This window comes from Polistes dominula, unplaced genomic scaffold (assembly GCF_049000335.1).
Source record: "Polistes dominula isolate Pdom_NZ unplaced genomic scaffold, Pdom_raw_medaka contig_31, whole genome shotgun sequence".
Taxonomy (NCBI): Eukaryota; Metazoa; Arthropoda; class Insecta; order Hymenoptera; family Vespidae; genus Polistes; species Polistes dominula.
Window position 1 is genome coordinate 6,432,676 of NW_028300925.1, and position 15,376 is coordinate 6,448,051.

The 15,376-nt window shown below is 28.4% G+C and overlaps 2 protein-coding genes across 4 annotated transcripts; one reads left to right on the forward strand and one right to left on the reverse strand.

The window, feature by feature from the left end:
* Positions 1-5,898: 5,898 nt before the first annotated feature.
* Positions 5,899-9,173, reverse strand: LOC107072511 (saccharopine dehydrogenase-like oxidoreductase). 3 transcript variants are annotated; one of them, XM_089171216.1, is made up of 8 exons: positions 8,640-9,173; positions 8,206-8,445; positions 7,925-8,097; positions 7,347-7,663; positions 6,814-6,969; positions 6,635-6,722; positions 6,282-6,541; positions 5,899-6,201 (listed from the first exon to the last, which is right to left on the reverse strand). In XM_089171216.1, exons 2-8 carry the CDS (start codon positions 8,375-8,377, stop codon positions 6,096-6,098), a joined length of 1,272 nt encoding a protein of 423 aa, XP_089027342.1. In that variant the 5' UTR covers positions 8,378-8,445; positions 8,640-9,173; the 3' UTR covers positions 5,899-6,095. The 3 variants fall into 3 exon arrangements, with proteins under 3 accessions (XP_089027342.1, XP_089027341.1, XP_089027340.1); XM_089171215.1 differs by having other exon boundaries at positions 8,206-8,449; positions 8,583-9,173; XM_089171214.1 differs by having other exon boundaries at positions 8,206-9,173.
* A 1,682-nt stretch (positions 9,174-10,855) lies between these two features.
* Positions 10,856-15,303, forward strand: LOC149032999 (uncharacterized). Its single transcript, XM_089171218.1, has 2 exons — positions 10,856-11,996; positions 12,348-15,303. The coding sequence occupies exon 1, from the start codon at positions 11,622-11,624 to the stop codon at positions 11,988-11,990; it is 369 nt and encodes a 122-aa protein (XP_089027344.1). The 5' UTR covers positions 10,856-11,621; the 3' UTR covers positions 11,991-11,996; positions 12,348-15,303.
* The last annotated feature ends 73 nt before the right edge of the window (positions 15,304-15,376 follow it).

The window sequence follows — 15,376 nt, forward strand, 5'->3', positions numbered from 1 at the left end:
TGATTTCCACTGAATAAATATTTGAAGAGAGAAAAAGAAGAAGAAAAAGAAAGCTTTTCGATTTTCTGAAAGTAAAATTTCAATTTCAATAATTTGAAATTATCTTTTATTTCAACGATTGGTAATCGTTGATTAATTGATCAAATTCATTTCTAATTCTATTTCATGTTTGTTCATTTTCAAATTTGATTACTTAATATTTTTCTCATATTTCATTTAATTTTGAATTATCTTATATTACTTTCAATTTCTACGATAAAATAATTGATCTATCAACTTAATTTGTTCACAATTTTTATTGTAATTTTGTATTCTTTTTTAACTTATAATTTTCTTTTCCTTTTTTTGTTTAATCTTCCATTATCGTGTTTGAAGCAATAAATCATTGATCGATTGTTACGATATCGTATAAATAATATGAATATATGTAAAAATATATATATCCCAGTGAACACAAGACCTTAAAATGATGTCATATGTATGTCATAAAGTCATCTTCAAATTTTTTCATACACATGACGGAACCCAGTGAACACAAGACCTTAAAATGATGTCATACGTATGTCATAAAGTCATCTTCAAATTTTTGAAGTGAAAAGTGACTTTATTTATGACCTCAATATTAAGTCATATGTTCTGACATAAAAATGACGTAATAATTCCATCATATTCTTACAGCAAAAAACGAAAGGTTGAATTTTTTTTTTTAAACTTTGTATTTTGAGACTATAAATTAAGTATATAATATTGTAAAATTGTTTAATTGCATTAATTTAATTTAAAAAAAAAATTAATTAAAAATCTTTTTTTAATTAAATAAAAAAAATAGGAAACTAACTCAGCTTACTCTGGGACTGGCGGGGATAATCGCAGATTTAGACAAAGTTTTTTTCTAGAAAATAAAAAAAATGAAAAATGGCGAACTTCGAGAAAATAAAGGTTTTTCTCAAAAAATACGAAAATTTCATGGATTTTATAATTTTGAAATTTTTTTGTATTTTTTTCTGAAAAGTACATTTAAAAACAAATATAAAAAAAAACGTTCCAATAGGTTGAATTTTAAAGAAGTTATAGCCATTTTAAAGAAAAGAACCATTTTTTTCAAAAATTTAAAATTCTTTTTGGGTTTGGTAAAAAAATTTGAAATAATTCTGAAAATTGTTATATATATATATATATATATAATAGGGTAGCATAGGATAAGGAACTTTCAGCCAAATCGAAAGGGGTCGGGGTCAAAAGTGACCGATTTAACGTGGAATGCTCCATATATATATATTAGGATGGGTAAAAAAAATCAATTATTTTTTTTTACAAGTGCCACAGAAAAATGGGTTGCTAGACACCTTAAAAAAATTCTCACCAAATATGAGCACTTAATTTTAATAGGAAAATCCTCCGCATCGCAGTTTTTTATTTTTTTCTCAGTCCAATAGAATAAAATTCATACCTCGTCATTAATTGATTGTACAGAAAAATTTTCGGGGAGAATTCTGTAGGAAATTTAATGCTCTATAAAAAAGGTATCTTATATTTTTTCCGTAAACCTCACCATTTGAATGATATTGAAGATTTAAGTTTAATTATATATATATATGTATTAAAAAAAACGGTGACGGTAAGTCACCTTATAAGTATATATTTTCAGTGCATTAAATAAATATGTCTAATGGTTATTGTACTACCGGTGGTACACGTGGCACGGAACGTGTTAATTATAATTTATATTATTAATTTATGTTATATTTTATTATTTAATGTTATTTATTAATTATAATTAATAATCATGTTAATTATATATGGATTAGTAATATAATGGAAATTAGCACAAGTTCGCATGAATCAGTGAGGCAAATCACCATCCAGTAGTAGTGACAGTGATCCCAGAGACTTTAGTTCGTCTGATCGACACAGGGCCGTAAAATTATCATACACACCGGAAAATTATCGTACGTACAGGAAAAATTTTGAATTTGTCGGATTAGATTTTTAAAATCTGAAAAAAGATTACAAATTCCAACTTTTTCAAAGTTGATGACCTTTTTTTTTAGTCTTCAAGTTGAAACAAGCTGTCTTAGGTACGGTGTACAGCAGGGGAAGATCAGATCGTACAGTGGTGGTTCTTTCTTCTCGACATATCCAATCAAAATCGCAAGTTGAACCGTTCAACTTACCCGTTTGTAAAATTGGATGATTAAAAAAAAAACAAAAAAAATCATCAACTTTTCTAAATTCCAAATTGGATAGTGACAATTATCGTTGAATCAAAAATTATCGTACAGGCTGCATTTTGGATCGTACAAGGCTTCAAATTATGTGACGCGTACGATAATTATCGTACGAATGGGATCACTACTGTACTACTGTAGTGTCCATCCAAAAATCGTATGTTCCCGAGTTCAAATCCCGGGGGTGAAAAAAAATTATACGTCATATACGAGTAAGAAATTCGGCAACAACTAGACATATGTATGACAATCATTGCTTTTTTTTCTTTTGTTTCGTCAAGTCAGCTTAACGTCATATTTATTTCGTAAAAGTCTTACGTCAATAAGTGTGAAATAATGAGTCACATGTGACTCATATCTGACTTATATCTTACATAAATTCTGACATAGCGCAAAATCATTTTGATGTAATTGTGTTCACTGGGTATGATATGTTAAAATATATGAGTAGATGTAATATTATTTGCTTCCGCAAGAATAATACATCGATAGTAACTGACATTGGCATAATTGAAGACACGATAATAGAGTAAAATAATGTTCACATTACTCATCGATAACTGATATGTAAGTACTAAACAAAAATAAAAATACATAACAAATAGAACCAAAAAAAATATAGCCTTCAACTGTATCAACAAAAATATGGAAAATATGCAATTAAAATTGCATCATTATGTCATATGTGTGTATAATTAAAATGCAAATGGTGAGTTAAGTTGAAATATTTATCTGACAATTGTTTCCAAAATTATTCAAACAACTGATATCGGTAAAAAAAAGAAAAAAAATTATAAAATAATGGTCACCGATGTCCTTCCATTTAATGTGAAGTCTATTTTACGCAGTGAATTTTGAATAAACAAATGAGAAGATAAAAAATAAAAAAAACAAAATATGAGTGGGTATATATATATATAATATTTTTTATTATTAATATTAAATATTATACAAGGGTGGGATTAAAAGTATTAAGCCTAAACTTTATGTTCTATAATAAAAAATTATTGACTATGTTAGACTCAAAACTTTTCAACCTATCCATATATTTTATTTAACTATAATATTTCGATATTATATGAAAAGAAGTTTTCTATTTTGAATGGACTAAAATAGAAATGCAACGATTACTATTCGTTTTTAACAGCAAACTAATGTTAAATGGTAAACAGTTTTCCATAGAAAAATACCTTAAGTTCGCGATTGATAAATAATTCAGTTGGTTTGTCTATCGAACGCGATCTAAACGAATCTAAACGCGAGTAATTTTAAAACGTACTTTCATTTGAATACGAATTTTTTAACGGATTGTCCGACGCAAAAGTTAAAGCAAAAAGAAAAAAACAATAAACGTTTCAAGGGGAAATACATTGGTCCTTGTCATGCCTACCACGTTACGCAACACGATGATGAGTATTAAAAGTAACTAACACGCTAGTTCAATATACACGTACTGGGTCTCAACTTGTCAACATTAATCCAATAGTACAAATTTTTAATTAAGTTTCTTTCATAAATGCCCTAAGTATGCTTGAACATGACTATTAAAGTTCTGGAAATCAAATATTTATGAAATGTTTAATAGCAATCAAAATTTGTAAATAAGTCATTTGATATACAATATTAATTGAATTTTATTCTAGAATTGTAATTGTAATTAATTGTTGTAGTTGCAAACAATAAATTATTTATTCCAAGTTTTTTTATTAATCAAATTTTAATTATCTCCACACACAAAAATTGTGAATTTTCGCAAAATAAAACTTTTCGTAAGGCCACGTTAATCACGGGTGACTGACATTTAACTATTATTTTTAATGCTATATAATGACTGTGGCCTGACGAGAATTTCCCTAAGAATCAGTGTGGCGCTAGGCTTCATATTTGTTCATTTTCAAATTTGATTACTTGATATTTTTCTCATATTTCATTTTATTTTTAATTATCTTATATTACTTTCAATTTCTACGATATAACAATTGATCTTTCAACTTTATTAGTTTTTTATTTTTATAGTTATTTTTTTTAGTTCACAATTTTTTTGTAATTTTGTATTCTTTCTTAACTTGTAATTTTCTTTTTTTTTTTTATAATCTTCCATTATCATATTTGGAGCAATAAATAATTGATCGATTGTTTCGATATCATATAAATAATATGAATAGGAAAAAAATACTAAAATCATATTGAGAAGAGTTAGAGACAGTTAAATATATGATTAAAAATAATATTATTTGCTTCCGTGAGAATAATTTACCAATAGTAACTAAGTCTTACATAATTGAAGTCACGATAATGGAGTTAAGATCATATTCAAATACTTATCAGTAACCAATATGCAAATAATAAACAAATAAAAATACAAGACAAATAGTACTAAAAAAAAACCCTTTAACTGTATCAACAAAAATAAGATAAATGTACGTAAAATACAAGTTTATGAAGGTGAAGATGAGTGAATGTGTTGTTTAAGCATCTCTCTATATGCATACATATTTTACACATAGAATGTATTTATGAGGAAAACTATTGAGTGATGTATGAAAAAAAGGTTATTATTGAAGAAATTAATTTTAAAAATAAAGAAAATAATAAATAAACATAAAAAGTTTAATCTTCAGAAAACAATAATGTTATTGTGTTGTTGTTTTTATGTTATATACCAAAAATTACTAAAGTTTTTAAAATAGTCTAATTTTATATTTACATAAATTTATAATATAATAATCGAAGTCATTCAAATAATATGAAAAATATTTTTAATTATAAATATAACTTAGTTAATGTGACAAGGTTAATAAAATGAAGAAAATATACTTAATTTAAATCGGTCAGTTCGAAGGATTATTTGAATTTGAAAGACCGCTATTGCAATTGACCTTCCATTAAAACAAAAGAAGAAAAATCCAATCTACTTTATTACAAAAGAAATGATTCATACTTTCTCAAACGATAGTATCTTTTCGAAGAAAATACTTTTTAAGAGCCAACATTATCTGGAATTTCATCTTGGAATATCCAACAATTATCAACGCATCTGGAACTAACGGAGCACATGCGTGTGTACGTCATTGAATACGTGCAATGAATGACTAAGGAAAAACACACCATTGCTGTGCTGCCAGATCGTGGGTAAATCTTACCCTCTCCCTGTGTCACTGGGATTGCACATAATGAAAGTTTTCCATGTCCGTGTGTTTGGGATGTCGAAAGAAGTCGAGTGTAACCAAAGTTGGCGGGCACGCCGGAGTGGCACACTATGAAAGCGACTCATGTCCATGTGATCGGACGACACGATCTGACAGCACAGTACCATTGTTGCCAACTTATCGTTTCATTTCAAAGCTTGACGTCATAACCAATGAAATAACAAAATCATAACCCAACATATTAAATTAATTATAAATTATTGGTATAAAAATACACTTTTATTACGTCGTTCAGCTTGTATTTATCCTTCTTCATTTCACATTTTTAAAATAAATGTTAAATTTATTAAAAATCTATTAAATAATTGAAATTGATTAAACGATAATGATAACCATTTAGGAAATAAGTTTCTTTTTGTTTTTTTCTAAAACATTATAATACGAGATGACATTAATATTTTACTTATAAATATAGTAATATATAAATCTTTAGTAATTAGATAACACGTGTTAAAGATTACCCTTATTGACATCCATAATTTCATAGTACTTTATGAATTTCTTATAAACCAAGCACCTTCGTTAAGAATATATAAATAGGTGAATTTCATTTTTGTAAGAGTACATTTAGTAAGTAAAATATCAAAAATTTATGCTTATCATCATGAATCGTTAATGAAATATTGTACACTTACATTAGACCATAGTAACAATACCTTCATTTTTCAATGGATGAAACAACTTCAAATTTAAGACCATGATTATTTAATGTATTAATCAAAGAAGTCTTACTAAATGCAGCACCAGCAGTGAGAACCCCACCACTAAAATAAACAAAAAATCATATATTATCAAATATAAATAAAATTGTTACGGACGATATAAAAATGAAATACATTTTTACCTTTGAGGCATTTTATCAGATTCTTTACAAATAGTAAGAGCGCTAAATAATACGCTAATAGCAGTAATATAATATCCATTGTTACAAGTGACTTTTGTCACCATCTCCTTATTTGGTGGATCCGAATGAACGTCGGAAGGTTCACTTAATTTTTCAGTCCAACCACGTGTTAAAAAAGTTGCACATATCTCGATTTTGTTCAATGCTTCTTCACTCGGCTCTTTTCGACTCACTAACCCGTAAGTAAATAGTTCAGGATACTAAAAATAAACAATATTTTTCTTATCTTATATAAAACTAACATATCTTTTGTACGTGAAAACGTGTCTGATTTGTCGCATTTTCCAAATTACCTTCAATATTAAATTGCGTCCAGATGAAAATTTTGAAAGAACAAGAGTTATTAATAATAGCATTAATGCAATAATTTTCGTTAGAAATCTAATAAAGAAAAATTTTTGATTAATATGGTGATTATTATTATCTGAAAGAAAAAACAAGTTACATTTATATTTGAAAAAAAAATACTAACTTAGCTTTGATACTTAAATATATTGCAACCTGAGCAGGTCTTTGATTATATTCTTCATACAAAAATCTTTGTGTGCGATGAACCATTGAATAATCTGGACCAATGAATAACACTGAATAATTATTTGTAAAAGGAGATTTGTGCGGAAGCCTGCGTCTAATATAAAAAAAATGGTGATATAATATTTTATAAGCAATTTTTAATATAGTTTAAATTAGGGTTTCTCAAACTTTTTTTATTCAGCAGCCAACTTTACCCTAGCAAATATTATCGCAATCCTCAGTATAGAATCTACACTATCTTCTCTCTCACTAACATAAACTCACAGATATACTATACAGTAGTTTTGCTTAATTGATTTCAAATTCATTTTTGGTCATTGCCCGCCCAGAAACGTCGTAGTTCTAAATTTCTGATTCAAATTTCTGCAACCTCTAAGTTTAGTTACATGATCCCACTCTTTGAGAAACCCTGATCTAAATAATATTTATAATAATATATTTATAGATCAATTATATAATAATTCAACTAACTTTATATTTAATTTGGGCTTAAATTCTGGTAATTTTTTGAAGAATAATTTTTTACGATTTTCACGTAATTTATCAATATTGCCCAATATATTAATAAGACTTTCCAAAGTTGTAAAGTGTACTAAAGGTTTGCTAAGTTTTACGTGATTTGATATACTAATGTATTCTTCAATGCTATTAACTTCGCCGCCAAACTTTTGTTGTGTAAATATGATACCAAGATCAGAAGGAATGCTATCAAAACCACAAGCATTTATAATATAGACGCCAGCTTTTTGTGCTGCTTCGTTATACTTCAATACCATTTCTTCTATGAACTAGCAACAGACAAACATAAAAAAGATCAAAATTATTTTTATGATAACAAAATTGATATATCTTTGACTTTCTTAGAAAATGTTAAAACATTAAAGATCTACTGTGTAGTCCTATGTCAAATTTTTTAGTTGAATATCTTTGACGTAATATGTTTCACAGTTCAAGTTATATATAGTATGTAGCTAAATATTTCATCCAAACAATATCGGTCACAAATGTGTTAATAGTTTATCCAATACAAGAATAAAGTCAATACATACCGTAGATTCTCCACTTATATCAACGTAGTGAGTTTTTGCAGCTATACAAGCTTTAATAACAGGTTCTCCATAAAAAGCAAATGGACCAATACAATTAATTAGCACTTTTACTTTTTCTACCATTTTATTAATAGATTGTTCATCTTTTACATCCGCAATAAAGATAGGAATACCTAGACGGTCATTAAAATATATTAATATTGCATTCTAATTTTAAAGATATTAATAACCATGAATATTTATATGATAATTTATATATTTAATTAAATCATAAATCTTACTAAGATCTGGTGCGTATTCTTTAAGAACGGATTCTAATGCCTCTTTCCTGCGTCCAGCTACTCCAAAAGTAAAATTATTTTCTTTTGTATAACGTGCCGCTTCTTTAACCACGTATTTTCCACTAAATCCAGTAGCACCAAATATTATTACATCCAATTTTTCGTTCTCCATTTTGATGATAATACTTTACAGCATATACGCGCAATATGCAAGATTTCAATTGTGTTTTAAGAGGATCACTTTATTAAAAAAAAAAAACAATAGTAAGATAACTGCACTTATAAAAACATCTTAAATCTTCTCAATTAAAAAAATTTTACAGTTTGTAATTTTAATATTTGATAAATCTTATTTTTATGGCAAAATATTTTCTTTATAATTTGGTTTTATATTCCTCTAGGAACAGTGCTGGCAGATCGTGGGTAATTCTTACCCTCTCCCTGTGCTACTGGGATGGCACATAATGAAAGTTTTCCATGTCCGTGTGTTTGGGATGTCGAAAGAAGTCGAGTGTAACCGATGTTTTCGGGCACGCCGGAGTGGCACACTATGAAAGCGACTCGTCCGAACACATGGACACATTTAATAATACTATAACGGGAATGATAATGTGTCACTGTTCTTGAACAAGTTGTTCTTTCTACTTAAATTTTTATTTTCCTTGATATTATTTATTATTTCAATTAAAGTAAAATCAAAACCAAATCAAAACGTGTAGTCTTTTGATAATAAATATTTAAATCTAATTGTAATTTATAATTTCAAATATTAGATAGATTACCGAGAGTATTAAAGTTCTTATGTTTCGTATAATTTTGTATCTGAATGCTCGCTTTGCTACGTTAAAATACTATCTAACTAACTACGTTATAACTATCAGCTTATATAGCAATCTGCGTAAAATTTTCTTGTTATTATATCTTAAATATGACTTGGCAGAATATTGCTGAATTTAAATAAATTACATACACTATTTAAAGAGCTCATATTCTATAAAGAGCAACACTATAATTATTTCAAAAAAAAAACTGGAACATAACATATTTTTCTTATCGTTCAGAAAAAATTATTTGCATTATATCGTATATTCTGAAGTAAATTTTGCAATTATGATAATTAGCAACTGTATACAGAGTGATCTGTAACTGGTAGTATAAGCTAAAAAAGGTAGAGTCTACATGAAAAAATAAATCGAAAATAAAGAATAACAATTTTTCGTTTGAAGCTTTGTTTCAAGAAAATCGACTTTGAATTTTTGCAAAGTACGACTTTTCGTTAGACCGCGTCAATCCCGAGTGACTGACGTTCAACTATTTTTTTATTACTCACAATGAGAGTGCAAGATCTTGCCCTCTGAGATTTTGTTCAAATTTTGTAGGATGATAGATTTTGCTTTCCTGTTTACGAATATATGAGTGATTCTCAGATAACTGTGATTTTTACAACTCAAAATTTTTAAAAATTAAAAATGCCTTATAACTTATGTTTTGGGTACTATTGTTCCTCAATGATGCTCAGAATTAAGCGTGTAATGTAGTTCTATTACAACTTTAATAGACAAAAAACTAAGATAAAAATTGTAAATTTCAATGCTACGGTACTGACATAATTTCCACGGTACTGACAAATAAATGAAATATTCAAAGTACTTACTTAAATCTTTTTAAAATCTTAAAATAATAAAACGAATGATAAATTATAATACTCTGATAATGATACAAAGACTTTTTTGTATTTTCTTTCTTGATTTTAACAATCTTTAAAATTTATTAATGATAGAATTAGAATAATAATTTTTATAGTAATCTTTGAATGTAACTAAGTTTAAAATTAGTTAATAAATGAAATTTTCAACAATTATAAATGTAAAAAACAATGATATAATTTTTATATAATTAAATATTAATCTATAATAGAATTTTTTATCAAAATACTTAGTGAATCATTCCTTATTTCTTAAACTTCGTCGAAAAGTTACATTTGGAACAACTTTTGGTTTTTTGATTTCACTCCTGACTACGGGGTCTTTCTGAGATCTTTTCAACACTTTCTGTGCCTTTGCAGAAGGTAATGGCAAGCGATTATCACTGTAGTTTATTTTTCCCATCGAGAAATGTTCACATATTATGCCAGGTTGACAATCGAGACAATGTATTAGGCCAGGGTTTTCCCTACTCCAAGTGTATTGGTATGGTGTATTGTTTTTTTTAATTCGTTTCTTACCCACCGAAGCCCGTTTAGAGATATTTTTATTAATGTCATTGTTGTTGTCATTCATCTCGTTGTTATTTTCGTCCGGAGCATTGGTTTGGAGTTCTTTTTTCTTGAGCCGTGATGATTTTTGCCACATATTTTGTAATTTTCGCCGACATCGTTTTTCACCTTCTGTCAACTGGTCAATTGATTTTAATTTATTATCAAATTTCCGCTGTACGTATCTCTCTCGTTCTTTTTGACAATAATTTTTATAAGCTTCTGGGTCTTCATTTCAATATCATGGTACTGACATGTAATTTTATGACTTACCTTTTTCAAAACAAAACAAATTTTTTCTGTCAAAATATCAGGGCAATAAATAAACATATATCTGTAAACTATACGCAAATAGTCCTTCCTTAAAATGCCGCCAAAGAGAGCGAACGAAATTGAATAGAAGATGGCGTTTAGGCAGCAAATATTTTAAATTTAAAAATTGAATAAAATTCCAGGACACACATAAATCAATGACAGTTATTTCTTCCTGCTAATCAATATTTTAGTATAATTGCAGCATAATTTGATGGAATATACATTAGATTTTAGTTATAAAAGCTAAACTTTAAATTATTAAGGGGACGTTCTACTCTGCAATTTTTAAAAAATTAAATTTTTTTTTTTTACGTTTTTCGAATGTATATATACGTAGAAATATTGTGTTAAAATTTCAAAAAGATCCGATGTCTCTAACTACATTTTTTTGCTGCCTGAACGTTACTATCTCGGACCGCTCTCCTGAGCGTTTGGCGCGCACGGTTCTTATATCGGCTACGGAGACTCCAAGACTTTTAAAATGCTGCTTTATTATCATCCATACGGTGAAGATTTCATTGTTAAAAAGTTGAAGTGTATTTTGCATGTGACAAAACATATTTTTAAGCGCGCTAATAAGGCAAGAAAAGCTCTCATACAAAAGAAGAAAGTTTAAAAGAAAAACGCCGAACCGCCAAAAAAAAAAATAAGAACTGTAGCAAAAACAGTAGTGAAGAGAAAAACGACTGTTGTGAAAAAAGTTCCTGAAGTAAAAACTAAAAATTTACAATCAAATTGATGAAAGAACTCTCAGAGATCTACGGTTTAGCAGTCAGAAGAAATTTGAATTCTTCATAGGATATGCGTAACGAGATTTGGGCAGGATACTACCACAAAATTTCGACTGATGCCAAGCCAAAGCATTCTAAGTGTTCCATCGACTGGTGAAAGTACCTCAAATCTAAGGCACATGGCACCTAAACACATGTTTAATGGCAAAAAAGTTGTTGAAATTGCGTGCAAAGTTTCGGCATGTATCTTCAACGAAGGATTTCGAACAGTGATGAAGATAATGGAAACGATGGGCATGAAACTTGGGCCAGGAGCGATCGACTTTGCTAAAAGACGCGACGACCGACGTATCGAATCTGCGAACCGTCGAAGCTCTAAGTGCTCAAAAGATGCCAGATCAAAGTGGAAGAAGGCAAGACTGGAAGAAATTGAAGAATATGAACAAGAAGAAGGTCTATTGTACGGTCCAGGCATCGCAGATTAAGTTTAGGTAAGAATTTTTAACGATTTTGAGTAAAAAAAACTTTAAACGCGTTTTTCTCGAAACTACGTTTTGAAATACTAGCTCCATCGTATCTCACGAACCAGTAAACCGATTCTTATAAGGTTTAATCCACATATTCTACACATGAGCTGTAACAAAGTGACGGTAAATCTTTTCTTATAATTTAATTTTTACTATTTATTTTTAGTCAAAAACAACGAAAAAAAAAGGTCTAATTTACGTTTTTTTGTAATTTGTCCACCATTTTTTTATTTATTGATAAAATTTTTATATATTACTGTCACTTTGTAGCTGAAGTCATACAGAATATAAAATCATTTTACTTTTATGTTTCAGGTAAGCCATTCTCAAGTTCTGATGGAGCTACCAAAGCACTAAAGTTTTAAGGTGTTTTTTTAAACTACTGTTTTTGCAATAAAAAATTAATTAAAATGAAAAAACAAAAATTCATTTATATAGTTTAAGACTCAATTTAACAAACCCAACAACTTTTATATCGGTATCTTTTATAGTTTTCTTGGAAAAAATTCGCGAAAATAGCCTTTTTTTGGGTGCTTCGAGTAGAACGTCCCCTTAAACAAATCTTTATAGAAATTTATACATTTAGTTTGAAAAACGAGAATCGGACATGCCACGGTACTGCAATTTTGGGTGTATTTCTGTAAATTATTTATGATTCATGACTACTTATGCTTCAATAGTCATTGTCGACGGTAGAATACAATCAAATTTATGAATTTTATAAAACCTTATAAGAGTATTATTTTTCATTAACATTTGTATATGTACAGTATAATATTTATTACAAAAAAATAAAAGCATAACGCAGGTGAGAATAGAGAGTAAACAGTGATCCAGCCCTACGTGAGAATCTGAATGTACCCTGCAATAAACGTATCGATGCCAAAGAACAAATACTTCCGATTCCGAAAAAGATTAAATTTTCCTCGATATTTTAGAATTTTTTTAAAATCATTGATATTTATTTTAAAAATAGTGAGAATTCAGAACACATAGTAACAATACCTTCATTTTTCAATGGATGAAACAACTTCAAATTTAAGAGCATGATTATTTAATTTATTGATCAAAGAAGTTTTACTAAATGCAGCACCAGCAGTAAGAGCCCAGAGAGAATCGGCGTAAAAAATTACATACACTATTTAAAGAGCTCATATTCTATAATGAGCCACACTATAATTATTTCAAAAAAAAACTGGAACATAACATGTTTTTCTTATCGTTCAGAAAAGATTATATCATCGATAAAAATTATTTGCATTATATCGTATATTCTGAAGTAAATTTTGCAATTATGATGATTAGCAACTGTATACAGAGTGATCTGTAACTGGTAGTACAAGATAAAAAAGGGAGTCTACATGAAAAAATAAATCGAAAATAAGGAATAACAATTTTTCGTTTAAAGCTTTGTTTTCGAGAAAATCGACTTTGAATTTTCGCAAATTACGACTTTTCGTTAGGCCGTGTCAATCCCGAGTGACTGACATTTAACTATTTTTTTTAATGCTATGTAATGACTGTGGCCTGACGAGAATTTCCCTAAGAATCCGTGTGACGCTAGGCTTCATATTTGTTCATTTTCAAATTTGATTACTTGATATTTTTCTCATATTTCATTTTATTTTTAATTATCTTATATTACTTTCAATTTCTACGATATAACAATTGATCTTTCAACTTTATTAGTTTTTTATTTTTATAGTTATTTTTTTTAGTTCACAATTTTTTTGTAATTTTGTATTCTTTCTTAACTTGTAATTTTCTTTTTTTTTTTTATAATCTTCCATTATCATATTTGGAGCAATAAATAATTGATCGATTGTTTCGATATCATATAAATAATATGAATAGGAAAAAAATACTAAAATCATATTGAGAAGAGTTAGAGACAGTAAAATATATGATTAAAAATAATATTATTTGCTTCCGTGAGAATAATTTACCAATAGTAACTAAGTCTTACATAATTGAAGTCACGATAATGGAGTTAAGATCATATTCAAATACTTATCAGTAACCAATATGCAAATAATAAACAAATAAAAATACAAGACAAATAGTACTAAAAAAAAAAACCCTTTAACTGTATCAACAAAAATAAGATAAATGTACGTAAAATACAAGTTTATGAAGGTGAAGATGAGTGAATGTGTTGTTTAAGCATCTCTCTATATGCATACATACTTTACACATAGAATGTATTTATGAGGAAAACTATTGAGTGATGTATGAAAAAAAGGTTATTATTGAAGAAATTAATTTTAAAAATAAAGAAAATAATAAATAAACATAAAAAGTTTAATCTTCAGAAAACAATAATGTTATTGTGTTGTTGTTTTTATGTTATATACCAAAAATTACTAAAGTTTTTAAAATAGTCTAATTTTATATTTACATAAATTTATAATATAATAATCGAAGTCATTCAAATAATATGAAAAATATTTTTAATTATAAATATAACTTAGTTAATGTGACAAGGTTAATAAAATGAAGAAAATATACTTAATTTAAATCGGTCAGTTCGAAGGATTATTTGAATTTGAAAGACCGCTATTGCAATTGACCTTCCATTAAAACAAAAGAAGAAAAATCCAATCTACTTTATTACAAAAGAAATGATTCATACTTTCTCAAACGATAGTATCTTTTCGAAAAAAATACTTTTTAAGAGCCAACATTATCTGGAATTTCATCTTGGAATATCCAACAATTATCAACGCATCTGGAACTAACGGAGCACATGCGTGTGTACGTCATTGTATACGTGCAATGAATGACTAAGGAAAAACACACCATTGCTGTGCTGCCAGATCGTGGGTAAATCTTACCCTCTCCCTGTGCCACTGGGATTGCACACAATGAAAGTTTTCCATGTCCGTGTGTTTGGGATGTCGAGGAAAGCCGAGTGTAACCGAAGTTAGCGGGCACGCCGGAGTGGCACACTATGAAAGCGACTCATGTCCATGTGTTCGGACGACACGAGTCGCTTTCATAGTGTGCCACTCCGGCGTGCCCGCTAACTTCGGTTACACTCGACTTCTTTCGACATCCCAAACACACGGACATGGAAAACTTTCATTGTGTGCAATACCAGTGGCACAGGGAGAGGGTAAGATTTACCCACGATCTGACAGCACTGTCTGACAGCACAGTACCATTGTTGCCAACTTATCGTTTCATTTCAAAGCTTGACGTCATAACCAATGAAATAACAAAATCATAACCCAACATATTGAATTAATTATAAATTATTGGTATAAAAATACACTTTTATTACGTCGTTCAGCTTGTATTTATCCTTCTTCATTTCACATTTTTAAAATAAATGTTAAATTTAT

What these genes read in the sequence shown, in the direction of transcription:
- LOC107072511 (XM_089171216.1), bottom strand. Translation starts at nt 8,377, where the DNA reads ATGGAGAACGAAAAATTGGATGTAATAATATTTGGTGCTACTGGATTT. An exon ending in ATATAAGTGGAGAATCTACG is followed by an intron (nt 7,664 to 7,924) that starts GTATGTATTGAC and finishes GTCTGTTGCTAG; the next exon opens with TTCATAGAAGAAATGGTATT. An exon ending in GACGCAATTTAATATTGAAG is followed by an intron (nt 6,542 to 6,634) that starts GTAATTTGGAAA and finishes GTTTATTTTTAG; the next exon opens with TATCCTGAACTATTTACTTA.
- LOC149032999 (XM_089171218.1), top strand. Translation starts at nt 11,622, where the DNA reads ATGCCAAGCCAAAGCATTCTAAGTGTTCCATCGACTGGTGAAAGTACC.